Raw genomic sequence first — 18,859 nt, forward strand, 5'->3', positions numbered from 1 at the left:
CCTTAATTTCAAAAATATTTTAAATTTTTATTCCTGTGTACTAAATTAGAATGCATGATTTACTTAGAACAGGAAAGTTAAGTATTTGGTTACTATTTATATCTTGTTTTGTTGCAAAGTAAATTTTTTTTTTAAGTTTTAGATTGTTACTCTATTATTTTTAATAGTTAAGGATAAGCAAAATCTATCTTACATAAAAATATAAATCTACTCAATTAAAAGATTCCAAACTTCTTGTTATTAATGTCTATTAGAATCAAATTCAAACTTAGATTTTAACTAACATTGCAACTTAATATACTGTTTTTTTTTTATTCAAATTATAATTGCTTTTTGCCAGATGGTTTATTAATATTATGTAAAGTTAATTCCTAATAACAGTTTTGGCTAGAATTATTTTATGTAAATCTCACCATAAAAGTAAATATAGCACATTTGCTGTTTAGTAATTATTTCAAAATGGTTAAGTTACATACTGTTTTCAATAAGTTTTTCATAAAAGTTTTCGTTATTTTCTACAAACCATTTCCTGATAAGGTGATATTACAGGATTAATTTATAATAAAAGAAAACCACTTTCAGTTTTAAACTGTTAATTTGCAATAAATAGAATATCAAATCATAATAATAGTAGAGAATAATATTAAAAATGAATTAAGCTAGCCTAATGAAGAAAAGTGGAATGATTTAAGGTGCTTAGGTATTGGTATGGCCTGTTTTTACTTGAAAAAGGACTTAATTTAACATGACGTAGTTAAGAAAACTGCTCTCATGCCTAACTGTAATTCAACTTTTTAGTATTAATTCTTTTAATATATACTCTTATGAATGAAACATTTTATTAACAGAAAATAAAGAATTTTTTTGGTGTAACTGAATATGTGATGCATGTCTCATAGCAAAGAGAAAAAAACTCATTGCAATAATTTTTTCAATGTTCTCACATTTCTTTATTTACTCTTTTTTTAGAAAAATAAAAATTTATGAAAAGAAATAGTAAATCTTAATTTCTGCACATAATTCAATTTTAATGAAATCATTAAAAAAGAAATACGGATTAGTTTCATAGAAGTCAACCCTTAACAATCTAAAAATATTTTTACATAATCCGACCCAGGTTTGCAAAAATTGCCTGGTCCTACTTTGGCGAGTCTTGTTATTTAATACAATTACACCTGTACTTAGATTGTAATAAAATTGTTATTTATTATTTCCTTATTTATTGATTTTCTTTTATAGGAAAGATAAATAATTGGCGCTGCCACTGAGGGTATATTCAATGCTAAACAATTATACCATTTTTTAGAGTACTTAATTTTTCAAAAAGTCCTTAATTTTTTCAAAAAAGAGTCCTTAATTTTCTCTTTGTTTAAAGAGTGGGAACCCTGTAGTAAAAACATGCATTTAACAGTACTAGCACTAAAAGTTATTTATATTATAAGAACATCTTCGGATGGGTCAAACAGAAAAAAAGATTCACAAAGAAAAAAAAATGTTTCATGAAAAATAAGGGTTTGTTAAAATTAATTTACAATAGTGTTTACAATGACGTTTGAATGTTTAGAATAATCTTCGAATTTTGACTTCCTGTATAGTTTACTGAGGGAGAGCCTGGTTGTTTCATTTTAAAAAGAACTAGGCAAAAAAAAAAAACTCGCTTTAATATGACTAAGGGACCAGTTAGGCTTACCACATTGCACCAGCTGACTAATCACTTGCTACCTTTTTGTAAAAGACAGCTGGCAGAAAAGCTCCTCTCTTCCTTAGATTGTTATGAGAACTTGTTTTTTTAAAAAAGTATTTTGTGAAACTGCAGTTTTTTACAAAGTTGAATTTGAGAAGGTACCGCTAATTGGTAGTAAATCCCCGTGGCAGAATTTTTTTGAGCTATCTGCGACAAAACTCTCTAGCACTAATATCTTTCTGCAACACACTTCAAATAATAGCAAACATATATGTTACTCATTTAAAATAACAATAGCACTGTGTTTATAAAAAAAAACATATAATTTATTTTAATTGAACATGTAATAATTTTTTATTCTAATATTATGGGTGATATTCTCGCATTTCTTTTTTTAGGGGGGGGGGGATACGCGCACAAATTATTTCTTCACATTTTGTAAATAATCACCACAGTAAAAGAAATAATTAGAAATTATGAAATCCGCATAATAGTAATTGCCGAAAAATAGATAGATGACGAAATCACACGAATCTGGCTCCTCAAATGCGTGTTTCGTTTCGAGATTAGGTTGTAATTAATAATATCGTAAGCAAAATACTAAATTTTAAAACTATGGAAAAATCAATAGCAATAACTGCCAAAAATTGGATAGAATTATTGTCTAAAAAATAAATACTCAAATGCACGATTTGAATTTTCCATAGTGTTTGAAATATATCGGGATATTTAAAATCCACATGAAAATCTATCGAAACTTTACATCGATTTATGATACTGTTGGTGAAAATTGAGTGCATCAAAAAGTGATTATCTTAATGCATGAATCAAATATTATGTACAAGTTTCTGTAGAAAAGAAAAGTAATTTTTTCCTTTACTTTTTAAAAGAAAAATCTTTCTGCAAAGACTCTGTAACGTTCTGTGACAATGTCGCTGCGATTCTGCCACGGGGTGGTAAATTTACCCTGGGCTGGTATTCTGATCTCCAAGTCGACAGTCGATTTCAGCTTTTGGAAGCCGCACCAGGGGGCGCTTTACCTGATATTCTACTTTTCCCTCTCATTGCTCGATTTTTGTTATTCCAAGCAAGTTTTAGTGGAGCTTGAGCGCTCTTTTTGGTCTACGCGCAAACCACTGGTAATTTCAGTAGAGTAATGGTGAGCACACAGGGCCGGATTAACCTATAGGCACATTAGGCATGTGCCTAGGGCCTACGAAAAACTTGGGAGAAAAAAATGTTTTGACAAAAATAATTTAGCTTTAAAAACAACAAGTGTATTTTGCACAAAATTATGAAGATACAAATAAAAATATAATATTTTTCGGTAATAAATTATTTTGCAGATTCTTATGATCTAATATATTACTTTTTTTGCTATTTTTGGATTTGACGAAATCTTGTATTATGCTGTCGAATTCCAAACTACGCAAAATGTCGTATTCAATAGACATAAGTGAGAGCGATGCCAAACAATCTTGATTCATTGTTGAAAGCAAATAATTTTTTATCAATTTTAATCTGGAGAAAGATCTTTCTCCTTCTGTATTTGATCCAAGAAGATACAAATAAAAATATAATATGAAGATACAAATAAAAATATAATATTTTTCGGTAATAAATTATTTTGCAGATTCTTATGATCTAATATATTACTTTTTTTACTATTTTTGGATTTGACGAAATCTTGTATTATGCTGTCGAATTCCAAACTACGCAAAATGTCGTATTCAATAGACATAAGTGAGAGCGATGCCAAACAATCTTGATTCATTGTTGAAAGCAAATAATTTTTTATCAATTTTAATCTGGAGAAAGATCTTTCTCCTTCTGTATTTGATCCAAGAAGATACAAATAAAAATATAATATGAAGATACAAATAAAAATATAATATTTTTCGGTAATAAATTATTTTGCAGATTCTTATGATCTAATATATTACTTTTTTTACTATTTTTGGATTTGACGAAATCTTGTATTATGCTGTCGAATTCCAAACTACGCAAAATGTCGTATTCAATAGACATAAGTGAGAGCGATGCCAAACAATCTTGATTCATTGTTGAAAGCAAATAATTTTTTATCAATTTTAATCTGGAGAAAGATCTTTCTCCTTCTGTATTTGGTCCAAGAATCGACAAATATATTCTTAATGCAATGTGAACGTTAGGAAAAGTATTCACAAGTTTATCTTTAATTTGGGCCTTCAACATTTCTTCTGCAGATTTATGTTCATACAAATTTGAAAATAGTAAAAATTCATCTACAAAGTTTTCCTCTAAATCGGATGAGTAAATTTCACTATCAATTTCACTGTTTTCTTTGCTGGTTTGTTGTTGTATTGTTGACGTGGAGTGCTTACATAGTTATCGATCTAGCTAATCATAATGGTATTATCGATATCAACTGCAATATCGGCAGTATGTCGGTATTGCATATAAAGTTCGATAAACAAATTTGTAAATTAAAATCCATATTAATAAAAATGTTAAAAAAAATATGCAAGAAAATTTTAGCATATATTTTGAAAAGAGGGGAGGAGTGGGGGAAGGAAAGGAGGGCGCAAAAACGACTATGCCTAGGGCCTACGAAAGGTATAATCCGGCTCTGTGAGCACATGGAATACATTGATTAGTAATTATCTTACTCGGCTAAGTCCTCGAAGGAGACCGATATATAGAAACAGAAAAGATGCTTTTAGTCTTCATGATGATGTATTTTTTGATTTTTTCCGATTAACGAAAAATCTTGTTTAGTATTTATGCGGGGAACGAGAGGATTCAAGAGAGGATTTCAGTAGAACACAAGTTAAACCTAATTTATTTTTAATATCATAAGCATATTTATCTTTCTTTTAAAAAAAAAAAAAAACTAATTGAATTTAATTTTTCTTAAATAGGTATTTTTGGGGTTGCAATAGTATATTTGATGAACTTACAGGTAAAATCGTAAATGATAATTTTTTTCTGACTAAACAATTCGTAGAACTTTTTATTTTCTTATTATTTTATTAGATTATCTAATGTTAAATTGTAAATAATAAATATTGATGATTAATTACCAGAAATTGTCTCAATTTTCTTAGCAAATCTTTTTCTGCGCTAAAAAACAAGTGTGTCATTTTTTAATTACTTTTTATAATCTTAAAACGATACAGCAGATAGGAATTTAATGTGTTAAATTACGCTTTTTATTTCAAATTTTTATTTTTTTTAAAATAAGACCTTGCAATTTTCAATAGTTTTATATGTAATAAAAAGTTTGCTGTAATTTCTTTCATTTCTGAAACGAGGTAGATAAATTTAACTTAGAAGTATTTCCTTTTGTAATCAATATGAAAAAGATATGATTACAAAGCGTTTTTAAACTTAAATTTCAAAGAAAAAAATGTAAAAAAATTAAGTTTTCACAACCTCACATGCTTATGTGAAATATTTTTCTTAATTCTTTTCAAGAAATTTAATTTTTTATTTTATTTCAAATAGCTAAATTTGCATTTCTTGTAGGCATTGTTTGCATTATTTCCAGTAAGAAATATTAATTTCAAAACTAAATTACTTTTAAGTACAATTCAACTTGTAATGTGGAATATTTAAATAGAGCTACTATTCATAACTGTTTATTACATTCATAGGTTTTATGTGCTTTAAGATTTTTTGCAACTATCCAAAAAATAAAAAAAAATAAGGCACTTACGTACAATCAACAAAATGAAAAAGTTTTAAACATTTTTGTCAGATTTTAGGTTCAAATCAAATGTACAGTGGTTCTAATATTACCATATAAACTGAAAATGGAATATAAACAAATACTTAAGTGAATAATAAAGTATTTTATAACTATGAAACTATACTATAATTCACCATCCTTAAAATCTTTGAAAAATCTTTTCTAACATAAAACTAATATTGCTTATAATTGCAATATGTAGTACATAAATTACTTGATAAATTAATAACTAAATATTTTGAATCTTTCAAAGTGAATTTTTTCTTATAGCTAAAATGTTATAAAAGTTTTGTTAAAAGAGAGTTCAAAAAATTTTCCATGTAACAAGGAGGTCCATATAATGAACTGTAATGTTTATCTTTTCATCATTTGATTGGTATTTATCAAATTTAACCGTATTAGAATAATGAAGCATAAAACAAAAAGCTTACTTGAAAATAGAATTTAAATTGCAAATTATACTTTCTTTTATTACCAACACAAATAAAGTGATATAAATACTACCTTCTTAAATTAAAAAAAAAAAATCCTTCACTCACCTCTATTAAATCATAATTAAGAAAATTCGTAATTTTCAAAAGGCAAAGTGAAAACCATCTGTTTAGCAACATAAGAGAGAGCAACATAAGATATGTAGCAACATAAGATATGTAGCAAGAATACTGTTTAGATTTAAAAGTTCTAATATTTAATTTTTTTTTCTGGATCTTTTCTACTATCCACATAATACTAAATGCAATTAAAAATTTATTTCTTTAAAAAAAAAAAAAAAGCAAGCATGCCAATACGATTTACTCTTGTAATACAATTCTGAAAAATAAAATTTGGTTTCTTAATCGCTATTAGAATAAACAAACCGAAGATCTGATTGCAACTCAATAACATATACTTATAATAATAGTACATATTAGATTTTTAATTATCAGACTTGTAAATGAAATTTATCTAATAGGTCAATGTTTATTATTATCAAAAATAACAGCAAAAAAAAACTTATCATTTTAGAGATGGATATAAAATTTATTTAATAAATGTAAATATCAAATATTAGTGCAATAAAATAAAAGTAAAGTTTTACAATATTAATCTCAAATAAACCTCAAAGGGCAATATTTTATCTAAAATAGATACTGAACCAAAATGCCTTTTTCAGCAGCTTGTCGCGTATGAATTGCATCAGAATGCTTTGAGCATTTTTATTGGCTGATAACATGGAAGAAGCTTCACCCCTACTCTTCTCATGAAGTAGACCAGTCCATGAGTCTACTCCACTGATATCAGTGTTCAGAATACCGAAATTCAAAACAGTGGATGGTATGACATCAGGGGAAGGCGTCACTTGGGGAAGGTCTACTTCGACTCATGGTTTGTTTAGAATACCAGCCCTGGGCAGACCCTTGATACAACAATAATTGATTCCTGGGACCAAACGTGTTTTTCCTGGAAAGTGATATTTCACATTAAGCGGTTTCGCAATAGTGAGGTTAACTGTATTAAAATTGCATCATATTATGTTAAAATACTATCCTTACTTGAAATGGTTAACTTTCAGAATTCATGGAGGCAGATATATCTGGTGCTCATTCTCCGAGAACTCCTAAAACACCGAAGAGTTCACAGAGGAGAATTCTGGACACAAGAAGGAGCTTGGTAATGCAGCTGCTGAAAGATGTTGACTTATTTCCTACAGGTGGGTTTGTTATTTCCATAGCTACTGGTTTAGTTCTTCTTCTGGTTTTTGTAGATTTTCAAAAATTCCCTAAAACTGAGTAAGTTTTCTAAAAAAATCCCTATTGAAATAAAATTTTTGTGCATATTATATTTTGCTTGCTTGACTATTTAAATACGTATTACTAGTACATAGGGAAGCGAACCTCATTTATATAAATCCGTTCAAAACTTTTTTTTGTTCTAAAATGTTCAGTTTATTTTTATTCAGAACCTTTTTATATTAATTAAAAAAATCTTCTAAGTATCTTTGATGAATTTAATGTCTTTTAATATTGAAATTATGAGTATACATAATATTACAAGTATGTTTAATGTCTATCATAACTGAAAAATATAACAGTTTTTCTATTTTGATGCCTATAAAAATCCCTAATATTCCCTACGTGTAAAATTTTTAGTACATTATGCGACAATTATCAGGAAAATTACATTTCGTAAAATCTACTGGATTTTTCCCTATCCGTGTTGGTTGCTTTGCATTTCCAATAATTTAGGAATAAGTAGCGAGCATACTAGCTAAATTGATGAGAATTTTTATATGTTTTAAATAGTGAAGCCATTGCTATTGTCATGGGTGAATTTATTCTGCTTTTAGGCAGAATTTTACTTCTTTTTTTTTCAGTTTATTTCAAGGAAAATTTCTGCTTTTTCAAGTTCCTTCCCCCTCCCCCCCCCCAAAAAAAAGATTCATTTTTTACCCATATAAACGTGATTTAAAATTATTTGCGCAATTTCAAAGTACACATCTTGATTTGTAATCACTAGTTTTAAAATTATTTATTGCTATAAATGTTTTAGTGATTTAAAACTCTTACATCAAGATGTATTCACATAATATTTAAAAAAAAAATTTTTGCATCATTCACACTTCACAATTTGAATTCATGCTATTTTAAAACGTACATATCTCAATACTTATTCACGCAGTTTAAAAATTATGCATTGTGTTTTGTTCTCATGATATTTAACCTCACATCTGGATTCATATTAACGAAATTAAAAAATCGACCACTGAAATTTTTACTTTCACAATTTAAATAAAAAATCGCGCATCAAAATATTTTATTAAAACTGTGATAATATTCTACAGATATATTCTTAATAATATTTTTCCTACATGCACTTTTGTCTTGCGCAAATTTCAGGTATTTTTACAATTATTCAAAAATGTGTTATCCACGTGAAATTTCATATTTTCAGCTTTTTTGGTTTTTTACCAAACTCATCCCTGTATTAGGGTTGCCACAGGCGACTAAAATGCAACTATTTTCAACCCGAGGCAACTTTTTTTGTCTGAAAGGGGTTAAAAAAAAAGTAACCATTTTCAGAAAAATTATTGGACTTCAGAAAAATTATTCATTAGCCTTGGAGACTTTACTGTGCTCTTAGTGATGTTTTTTTAAGACATAAATTGAGATACAACCTGCAGCCCTCAATAGCTTCTGAACATAATGAATTTTTTTTCCTATGAAAAAAAATTTTATTGCAAATTTGAGTAATCACTTTTTATTGCACTTAATTTCCACTATGAATCTATTTTGTTTCTTGTTTGCCTTTTCAATAGTTATAGCTACTAAATTCTGCATGATTTTAAAAGACACAATTTTTAATACGATACTAAGATGTGTGAATTTTGAATTTGAATAATCACTTTTCACAATATATATAAATTTGCTAAATTAATTATTGGTTAAACTGAACTTTCTATAGAAAGTGTTTTTTTTTAAATAGAAAATTATTTTTTTTAAATTATTTCTGGTAAGTAAAAGTATTTAATTTTCTGCAAATATAAAAAATTTTTTTGATATAAAAATTTAATGCTAGAACAATAATGTTTACATAATAATTATCATATTTTCCATCAACTAGACTGAATGGATCATGGTATATAACAGTTACCTAAGTCAGTGGTCTTAATCTTTTTAAGCCGTGACCCAAATTTGAGAAATATGTTCATGTCGCGACCCCAAAAAAAGTCAAAATTTTTTCATTGCTTTATTTTAGATCGTATTTTTAAAAAATCTTCAATCCTACGATGATGATTTTTTTTAACTTACAAATTTTTTCTTAATTTTTTTAATAATAAAGATAAACAAAAGAACTTTTCGATCCAAGGAAAATTTAATTAATAATCAAGTGTTTTTAATAATTTTTATTGACCAAATTAAAATATATTTGTAACTTTTTGAAAATAATTGACATTTTAACTTATTTCTAAAAAAAAAAAAAGAAATATCAATACATATGTTAAGTCTTTTAAATTTTAAATGCAAGTCATACAGTTTTAATGAGAGCCTTGTGCTTGAATACATTTTGAAAGATCTTCAAACCTCGGTTGAATGCTTGTCAAGGAGCACCTTATATCTATTTCAGAATTTAACTTGTTCCGGTAATTGTTTTTGATTACACACAGAGCCTAAAAACCAGCCTCACACATATATGTTGTTGAAAAGGGCAATAATACTTTTAGGGCTTCTTTTAACAATTATTGGCTTTTCGGTTTTTAATTTTTACCAGAAAGCACATAAAGATTCAGTGTTTTTGTAGAAATTGTATCGAAGTTCTTGGTCACTTTGTATTTCTATTAATTGTTCTTGAAATTGATTAATATTAACAAATTCCTCATGCAAATCACTTACATCAAAATTAAATGGTATTCGAACCCAATTATATTTGAAAACATCGTCTGCAGGGAAATATCGATCAAAGTCTGCTATTAGTTTTTCTAAATGATTAATAATAATTTTCTGTATTTCAAAATCTGTGATATCAATATTATTGTCTTCAACAAGTAAATTAAGAGTCGGGAATGAAGCAAATTGCCTTACTTCAACCTTATTTCTCCATAATTTGAGTTTATTTTTAAAACATGTAATTTTTTCAGTTAATCCAATAATGGTATGATTACGTCCTTGCATAGACGTATTTAGATTATTTATTTCAAATAAGATATCTGACAAATAAGCAACTTAAGTAATCCACTTCAACTCGGAGAATTTAGATGCTAATGGGTGTTTCTTTTCTCTCAAAAATAATTCGACTTCTGTCCGTAATGATAATACTCTTTGAACAACTTCGCCCCGGGACAGCCATCTAACTTCAGAATAATATAATAAATGTTCGTATTCTGCACCAAATTCGAAGCACAGTTCGCGGAAAATTCTACAGTTAAGAGCTCTTGATTTGATAAAATTGACTACCGCAGCAATTTCATCCAAAACGATACATAATTCGGGTGATAGTTTTTTTGAAGATTTTGTCTATGTAGCAAACAATGAATCAATATAATTTGTGGATTCATTTGTTTTGCTCTTGTCGAAAATCCCTTTTGAGAAGCTGTCATGGCAGCTGCACCGTCGTTGCAAATACTGAAACACTGATTCCAATTTAATCCTTCTTCTTTAAAAAATGAATCGACCATAAGAAAAATATCTTCACCTCTAGTTGTTGTTGACATTGGTTTGCAAAATAAAATGTCCTCCTGTATATCTGTTAAACCTGGATACCGCACGTAAACCATGAGTTGAGCATCTTTACTTACATCTGTCGTTTCATCCAGTTGAATACTAAGTAAACCAGCAATTTTTATAGCAGAAATAAGTTGATTCTTAATATCAAATGACATATCATTAATTCGCCAACGAATTGTATCATTTGATAATGGTATCTTTTGTAATTTCTTTGAACTTACATCTCCGCATGTGATACGTGCCATGTCAATGGCAGCAGGTTTTATAAGTTTTTCAGCAATATTATGGGGTGTCTTTTATCTAAGTATCTTTTATTCTTATATTAATTTTGCACTTTGATATGCTAAACTAATTTTGAGGCATGTGCCTTTTTTAATTATTATGAACAAGGATTAAGGGTATAGAGTTACCCAGGTACCTCATTAAGCCTAGGCTGAGTAAGCCACAATGACTTCTTCTAGGAGGTGTTGGTATTACTTATTATTTGGTGTATTACTAACTCTTTTAGTTCGACACAGCGGACCCAAGAAATATGCTTTGCGACTCAATTTTGGGTCGCGACCCATAGGTTAAGAACCGCTGACCTAAGTCATTTAATAAAATTTTAGTCATATTTTTCTTCTTATTTAAGCAACTATTTTCATACTTTAGGCTACAAAAACTTTTTAATGTAGCAAATATGCTGTATTGAAATTTTTTTCTTCCTTTGCATGCTTGCATTTCTTGATATATTTACGCAATCTATTTAAATCATGTGTTCTATTTTTAGCACAAGAGACTGCTCAGTTCCAGCATGTCCACCAGGAAGCATTACCGACCAAAAATACCCTGCAGTGAAAAATTCGTGAAGTACGACAGAAATGAATGGCCCAAAATTATGGAACACCTCAACCCCCAACAACACCCACTGGTGGCACCCACGTGTGCGTGTCATCTCCATCTCCCCACACGCCACCTGACATTGTGAACACCGGGTCCCGCCCTACCAGGTGTTCTCAGAAATTTTTAGCCCCTGGTCCCGTCGTCGTGAACAGTCGTCCCCCCCTGATACCCTCTCCTTTGAGCGAGGAGACAAAAAGCAGTTCTATCTTGCTTCATGAAAAACTAACAGAATCATCATCATCAGTGTGCTTGAACGAGCAGAGCTGATAAAGCACTTTGCAAACCTGATTTTAGCTGCTGATAAACTAAACTAGTCATGTCACTTTTTAAGTACTTATTTATCTGATGTATGAAATGACAATTTTAACATGTCTTATCACGTTATTTGAGTTTAAACAGGGTGTCTGGCAATTTGGAAAAGGTAGTTAAATAGCCTGGGAAATAATTCATTTATAAGTCAAAGAAAATTTAAATTCTTGAGGAAAAAGAATTGCAATTATCATTTTTTGAATTTACGAGATAAAATGCTTTTATAATTTCTTGTGCATTTATTTATTTTTTCTCTCTAATCCTTGTAATCCAACTTGGTTAATTTGTTGTGCAATAAGAACCACATTTAGTCAATTTTTTCCCCTTAATTGATACATATTTAGTATAAATGAGTATTATATGCTAGTAAATAAACATAAAATAAATATTAGAAAACATTTAAATGAAATTAAAAATGAAGCACGCTACTACTGAATTGTTCATTAAATAGTTTACTTAATTTGTTATCTGATAAATATGTAAAAGCTAATTTACTTATTAAAAAAAAATATTAAGTTGATATTTTAATTTTGTTTTTTACTGGAAGTGTAGCTAAAAATCTAGCATTGTTTGAATAGGCCTGCTTAAAGCTGAGTTTAAATTTGTGTGGCTTATTTAATACTGTTTTAATAATTTTCCAACAACAGTGAAAGCTTGACTATCCCAGATAGGCAATTGTAGATAGGGGAAAGTTTGATAATTGGGTACCAAAATTTTGGTTTTCTAAATTATCTTATTTTTTAAGTAATTACCTTACTTTATTATTAATGCAATAATTATAATAATAATAAGGAAAAAAACTGAACTTGCAAAATGGAAAAAAATAGATTAAAAAGAATACTAATTTTTTTGAAGTTTGTTTAAATGATATCTTTCATGTAATTGCATATGATTTACTTATAAAGCCAAAATTCTTGGTGTTCTTTATTTAAGTATTTACTGGAAAAAAATACCACTTTTGAGAATTCTGCTTGCCATAAAAAGAAGAAAAAAAATTTTAATCTGTAGACTGTATTTTGTAATTTTTTTTATCAGTAGCAGATCCGTAGATTGTAATTTTTTAAATCTGTAATAGTCTCTGCAAATTCAGCCTTTAGGTTTGTCAAATTCTAGATGGTTGGGCTTTTTAAAAATATTGTGCGTACGTTTAATAAAGTAAGAGAAACTAAATCTAAAACTTTGCCAGGCACCCTGTTATACAATAGGATTATTCGCAGCAATCAAAAACATTATTTCTTGTTGTTGTTCTTATCTTATCTGATAGATTTATGGTTTTAAAAATCATTTGTTGAGACATTCATTCATTATTGTAAATACTCATTATTAATACTTGTTTTTATATTTTGAATCAGAGATGCTAACTATTATAGTCATTCTTCTAATTTTAAGGCTCCTTGTTGTATACTCACTGTAACTTAGCTTCTTATGAATTTCAAATGTTACACATATTTTATTATGAATTAATGACATAAATGATTTTAAAATCTTTACTTTAATGCTTTCTTCAAGTAGTTGACATGGTTCAGTGCAACTAATGGATTTCTTTAAGCTTTGAGAAATACCATTGTTTTTAAGTTTGTTAATCATGGTATTTTCAAGTTTAGATTTTATATCTATACACTTGGATTAGTTGAGTAAAAATATTGAACATTGAATGTTTTTATAGATTACACCTTAAACTTCAATAGCTTAAAGTTGTATCGAGAATTGAAAGTACAGGGTGTGTAGCATTTTTAAAAAATGCTTAAAGGTGCTTATTTTTGATTTACTCTTTTTAAAAGCCCATAAAGGTTCTTTTTTTATTTGAGGTTTGTAAAAAGTGCTTAATTTTCTTTCTTGGAAAAAGATTTCTTTCATTGCTGTATCGATCGTCGTTTTAAATTACAAAAAATACATTATTTTCACAATTTTCTCTGCAATATTTATCAGAAACTAGTTATTTTATGATTACGTAAAATTTTTTAATTTTATTGGTTTATGTTTATAAATTAAGAACTTTAAATGATAGAAGAAAAAAAAAATTTATTACTGCACAGATCCTAATTATGAATTGTTTTTTTCTTTTGGAAAATGCTAATAAAGTACTTAAAAGGTGGTTATTTTTTGTTGAAAACACTGGCTATGCACCCTGAAGTAGATAAAGTTATTGTGTAAGTTTCTTAGCTTGGAGCTTTTGGAGTCGACTCCAAAATATTTTGACCCTGCCATTCAAATATTGTTTATTTTATAAAATATTCATTTGTTTTATTTATTTTAAAAAAAACTTAGAGATATTCTCTCGTTTTGTTTTGCTTTAAAGTGTTTTAAAAAGAAACCTTTAATTAGAATGCAGCATATCTTACAATGCTGCACCAAGTTTTTTCTTAATTGTAACTTTTCATCGAAATGGAAATTCATTTATTAGATATGCATTAGGGAATTTAAATTTTGATTGCAGGGTGGTCAAACCAGTTCCAGCAACACAAGCCCCTAAATTTCTGAAGGTTATGAGTTGAATATTATTTTTTATTAAGATTTTAGCCTTTTCTATGTAGCTTTTTTTTCCTGACAGAGTATTTAAAATATTAGGGATTATTAAGTAAAGAATTATGACAAGTCATGGAAGCTATGAACTAGATTGTTGAAATGGGTGTTTTTGTTAAAATTGTTGAAAGAATTATGAGTGCTCTCCAAAGGCTCTGGGTTGCAGAACTCTTGTGGCAATTTTACTCATAAAATATTAAGTTATTCTTGTTATCTTTAATTTAAAATGTTGTTATAATTATTTGCATTGTTAAAATTATATGTTAGAAATTTTTAGCTAAGTAACTTACTCAAAGTTTTTTACAAAATATGTATTTTATTAATATTTTAAAAAATAGTTACTATCTTGTATTTATTACTATCTGTTAAGTTATTGTTTAAATCTCTTAGGTAAAAAAATTTCTTTCTTCACATTTTTGGACATTTTTTTTTTTATTTTAAAATGTTTCAATATGTAATGCTATAAAATTAATAAGTTAAGGGTTATTTAAAAAAAAATAATAGCACCTTTAATTGTTGGCATTCCTGTAAGATACTTTTTAATCTCTTTTTTTCTATAAAAAGTCTAAGGAGTGAAACATATATTTATTGTATGAGCAAGTTTTAATAAAACTGCAAAACAATGTACAGCAGGTAAACTATTTTTTATATCTGTATATAAAATCACCTGTGCATGAAATTATTACATGTGACTATGTATTAAATCTAATTAAATTGTTATTTTTGATACTGATTGTTGTAAATCAACTCCTGTCTATTAAATATCTATCACTCTTTAAATATAAATACAGAGATGTTTGTGATCCGGAAAAAATCAGCGGATTTTTTGCTAACCGTGATCTGGAAATCCAAGGTCCAAAAGTTTCAAGAAATCATCGATCACATTTGTGTATTAAAATTCTTGTACATTTTATTTAAAAATATTAGAACTAGAATTTATACTATAATGAAATTAATTTTTTGAAATGCGGCATTAATGTTTTACTCAAGAAATTTTCAGGAATTTTGAGTTGGGCTCACAATCGCCCCTGTAGATATAAACTGATATAAAATATAAAAATTGAATGAGATATTAAAATAAGACTTATAAACAAAGATAAGCCTGTTTAAGGTTTCCACTCCACAGGGAAAACCTGGAAAATACAGGGAATTTAAAAATCACCTAAAATAACAGGAAAAATGACGGGAATTTGTATTTTTTTCTTTACAAACTAGAAAAATACAAGGAATTTTTATTTCTTATTATCGTCTTTTAAAAAATGGTGACCACTCAAAGGGTAATCTATGAGATATTTAAGATAACAACAACTGAATTCCCCAGTAACAACTACTGGAGAAAAAGATATAATTTTGATATATATAAGATCTTTAAAAGTGATGATATCATTAAATCTATTAAACTAAGTAGAATGAGATGGCCCAGGCGTGTAGCTAAGGCCTTTTTGGCCCAAAAAGAGATCAAAAGACTGTGTGGATGAGGATTTTGCCATCCTAAAAGTAAAGAACTGGAAATCAATTGCTGGGAGCAGGGCAGAATGGGAAAAGCTTCTGAGGAAGGCTCACAAAGGACTGTCGTCCCAATGCTAATGATGATGATTTCAGTTATTCTAAACTTTTTCATTTACTATAGCATAAAGTATGTTCAGCTGTTCCTTTTTTCCCTAAATTAAAATTAGTATAGTTAGCCCAATATAGCTCTGACACAAGAGCACATTAATTGTTGTTTCCTCTTAATATATTGTATATAATATGTACAGGAAAACACTGGGAATTTTTTTTCCTGATTTGAGTGACAACCCTGCTGTTGCATAGTAGTTTAAAATTTGAGTGACATTATAAAATATGCCGTTTGTAAGATGGAAATCAATCAAACTGATGGTTTTAACATTTTAAATATTTCTCTACCCATTCTACACTATTCTTCTTGAGGCTAATAAATTTCTTGTGACCAAAAACTCATTTCTCCTAAATTTTTGAGTAAAACTTCTATATATATTTGCACACAATGCAAATGCTTTGACGGTTAAAATTCACCAAACAAAATTAATTTGGGCAATATTTATTTATAACAAATAAATGCTACTGTGATGTATAAAAAAAAATTTTTTGAATCTCAGGAAATAAAGTAATTGTATATCAAATTGAGGGCAATAATTATCACGACAAAATAATGCTGCATTTTTTATTCTTGTTTTTTAATATTTTCTAATTTAATAGACATGCCCATACCTGCTAAGTCTCCTGTTTTTTTTCACAAAGACTCCTGCATTTTACGACTATCTCCTGTTTACCTGTATATTCTCAAATTTTTCTGTTTTTGTTGAAGAAATTAGAAAAAACAATAATAAATTGATAAAATATCCATTAATGACCAAAAAATACTTCTCTTATTCCTCAACAGATGGTGCTATTGCTAGTACTGCAGTATGTGGAGTGTTAATTATTTAAGTCGAGCCAAGATGGCTCAGAGGATTGAGCATTCTCCTTGCAGTGAGGTGAACCCAGGTTCGAATCCCAGCGATGACTAGTAGACACGAATTCCACATCCAGCTTGCACCGACCACAATGCTGACGTGAAATATCCTCTGTGGTAGACGGATCACGGGTTTAAGTTCCCTTGTCAGGCTAACCGTGGGAGGTTCTCGTGCTCTTCCTCTCCTTGTAACGCAAATGGGGGTTAGTTCCATCAAAAGTCCTCCACGAAGGCAAATTTCTCCCAAAACTTGATCCAGGAGTTCCCTTGTCTTCTGGATTGGGTTCAAAATGACTAGGCTACGTAGTTGGATATTGGTAGTCGTAAGCCCCAAAATTGGGTCGACAGTTGTAATAATGAAGAAAAAAAACATAAATCACTAAAACTTTTACGCATTTATTATGTTGCTTAGTTAAACCACATTATACTTATTAAACTTCATTTCACGATACTATGGTTCGACTCTAATAATATATCTGATTTAGGTTGTTCCCACATTATGTACATAATGTTCAGGTCCACATTATGTAAAAGATGTCGGTATTATGATTCCATATAGATTTTATTTTTCTGCGCAGTTATAAAATTCCAACAAGAAAAAAAAACTGCTTTTTAAAATATTGATGTATGGTTATTGACACAAAAACACATTTTGTTTTTGAATGAAACATAAATTTAATACTTTTTATCTTAAACTCTCGAAAGGTATGAAATAACATTAAATTTCTGTTTTCCTCAAAATTATGGCTACCCGTCTTTCATTTTTTAATCCACCTTTAGAACGTTAAATCTGACATAAACACACTACATTGTCTGTCAGGCTTCAGGATATTTCAGTCTCCGTTTGTTATAGTAAATGGTTTATTGAGAGGTTTTCTTTCTCCTTAACATACATCCCATTTTAGTTTAAAAACGTATTGAAATTGATAAAAGGATTTTCCTTAGATTTTATTCAAGAGATCATTGTAAAATTCATTTTATTGTTTCTGTTGTATTTATAAATATAAAAAAAATTACGTTTCTCGTTTTAGTTATCATTTTAATTAAAAACATTTAAGCTGAATCAATTACAACTGATATATAATTCCCAATAGTTATTAGTGCTCGACTTCGCGTGCAGGTCGTCGGGCTACCGAAGCGGGGATGCCATCCCCTCTGCAGAGGATCAAAATTGTGATGGCATGTCTTCAGATCATCCTCAGGGATGTTTCCCAGACCGTCGCCTATAGCCCATTGGGCAGCTTTAGTACGACGTAAATGATTATTCCTTGTATTTTATTCAATAGTTCATGGTTTTGTCGGATGAAATATGCATATTTTTTAATTAAAATGCATAATTTTATTTATGTTTTCTTGTAATATTTTTAAAAATAAAATTGCTTTTTTTTATCATTTTAATTAAAAAGGAAATTTATGCTAAGTTAATTATAAGTGACATATTTTTCCATATTCATTTTTACTTTGTTTAAAAGCTAAAAAGACATTTTCTTTTTTTAAAATTATTACTTTAATTTATAAAAGTCACAACAGGTTAATTATAATTTATATATATTTTTCAATACTTTTTTTGAATTATTCTTTTAAAAGAAGAGAAGTATCTTATTTTAGTTATTATTTTAATTTAAGAAATTCCGATCAGGATAATTACAACTGCAATATTTTTCCAAGTATTATATTTGCATTATTTAAGAAAAACTAGTGTTAAAGTTTTTCGTTTTAATAACTTTTTTATCTTAGATATCCGCAAAAGAAAAATTATAAGTCACTTATTTTCCCATAAAATTATTTTGGTTTTTTTTTTAAATTTTTTATTTATTATTCTCTCAGAACTGATTAAAAACAAGAAAGTCTTAACACTTTTTTTTCAAGAAGCTCTAAAAATCTAAAATAATTGGCATATCATTCAAATTCGAAGCTTATTGATGAATCAAATATGTAGTTTTGGCACTTTAATTAGAATAAAAAATACTAAGCAGATTGAAACGTCCTATAAATGAAGAGCTGTTTAGTATTGCGAATTAATCACACTAACTGGATATTTGCGTGATTTAATGTGC

The 18,859-nt window shown here is 28.3% G+C and overlaps 1 protein-coding gene across 3 annotated transcripts in view; it reads left to right on the plus strand.

Annotated features, from left to right (window-relative positions):
- LOC122272951 (phosphatidylinositol-binding clathrin assembly protein) overlaps window positions 1-15,063 on the plus strand; it is a 59,831-nt gene extending 44,768 nt beyond the window's left edge. For 2 of the 3 annotated variants that reach the window (XM_087158317.1, XM_087158315.1), the window contains exons 5-6: window positions 6,967-7,183; window positions 11,385-15,063. In XM_087158317.1, the coding sequence (XP_087014443.1) occupies window positions 6,967-7,183; window positions 11,385-11,463 (296 nt within the window). In that variant the 3' untranslated portion in view covers window positions 11,464-15,063. The remainder of the gene's footprint in view (window positions 1-6,966; window positions 7,184-11,384) is intronic. The other variant, XM_087158330.1, reaches the window with a different exon arrangement.
- The last annotated feature ends 3,796 nt before the right edge of the window (window positions 15,064-18,859 follow it).

The sequence above is a fragment of the Parasteatoda tepidariorum genome, chromosome 2 (genome assembly GCF_982258835.1).
Source record: "Parasteatoda tepidariorum strain Cologne lab strain chromosome 2, Ptep-v5.0, whole genome shotgun sequence".
NCBI lineage: Eukaryota > Metazoa > Arthropoda > Arachnida > Araneae > Theridiidae > Parasteatoda > Parasteatoda tepidariorum.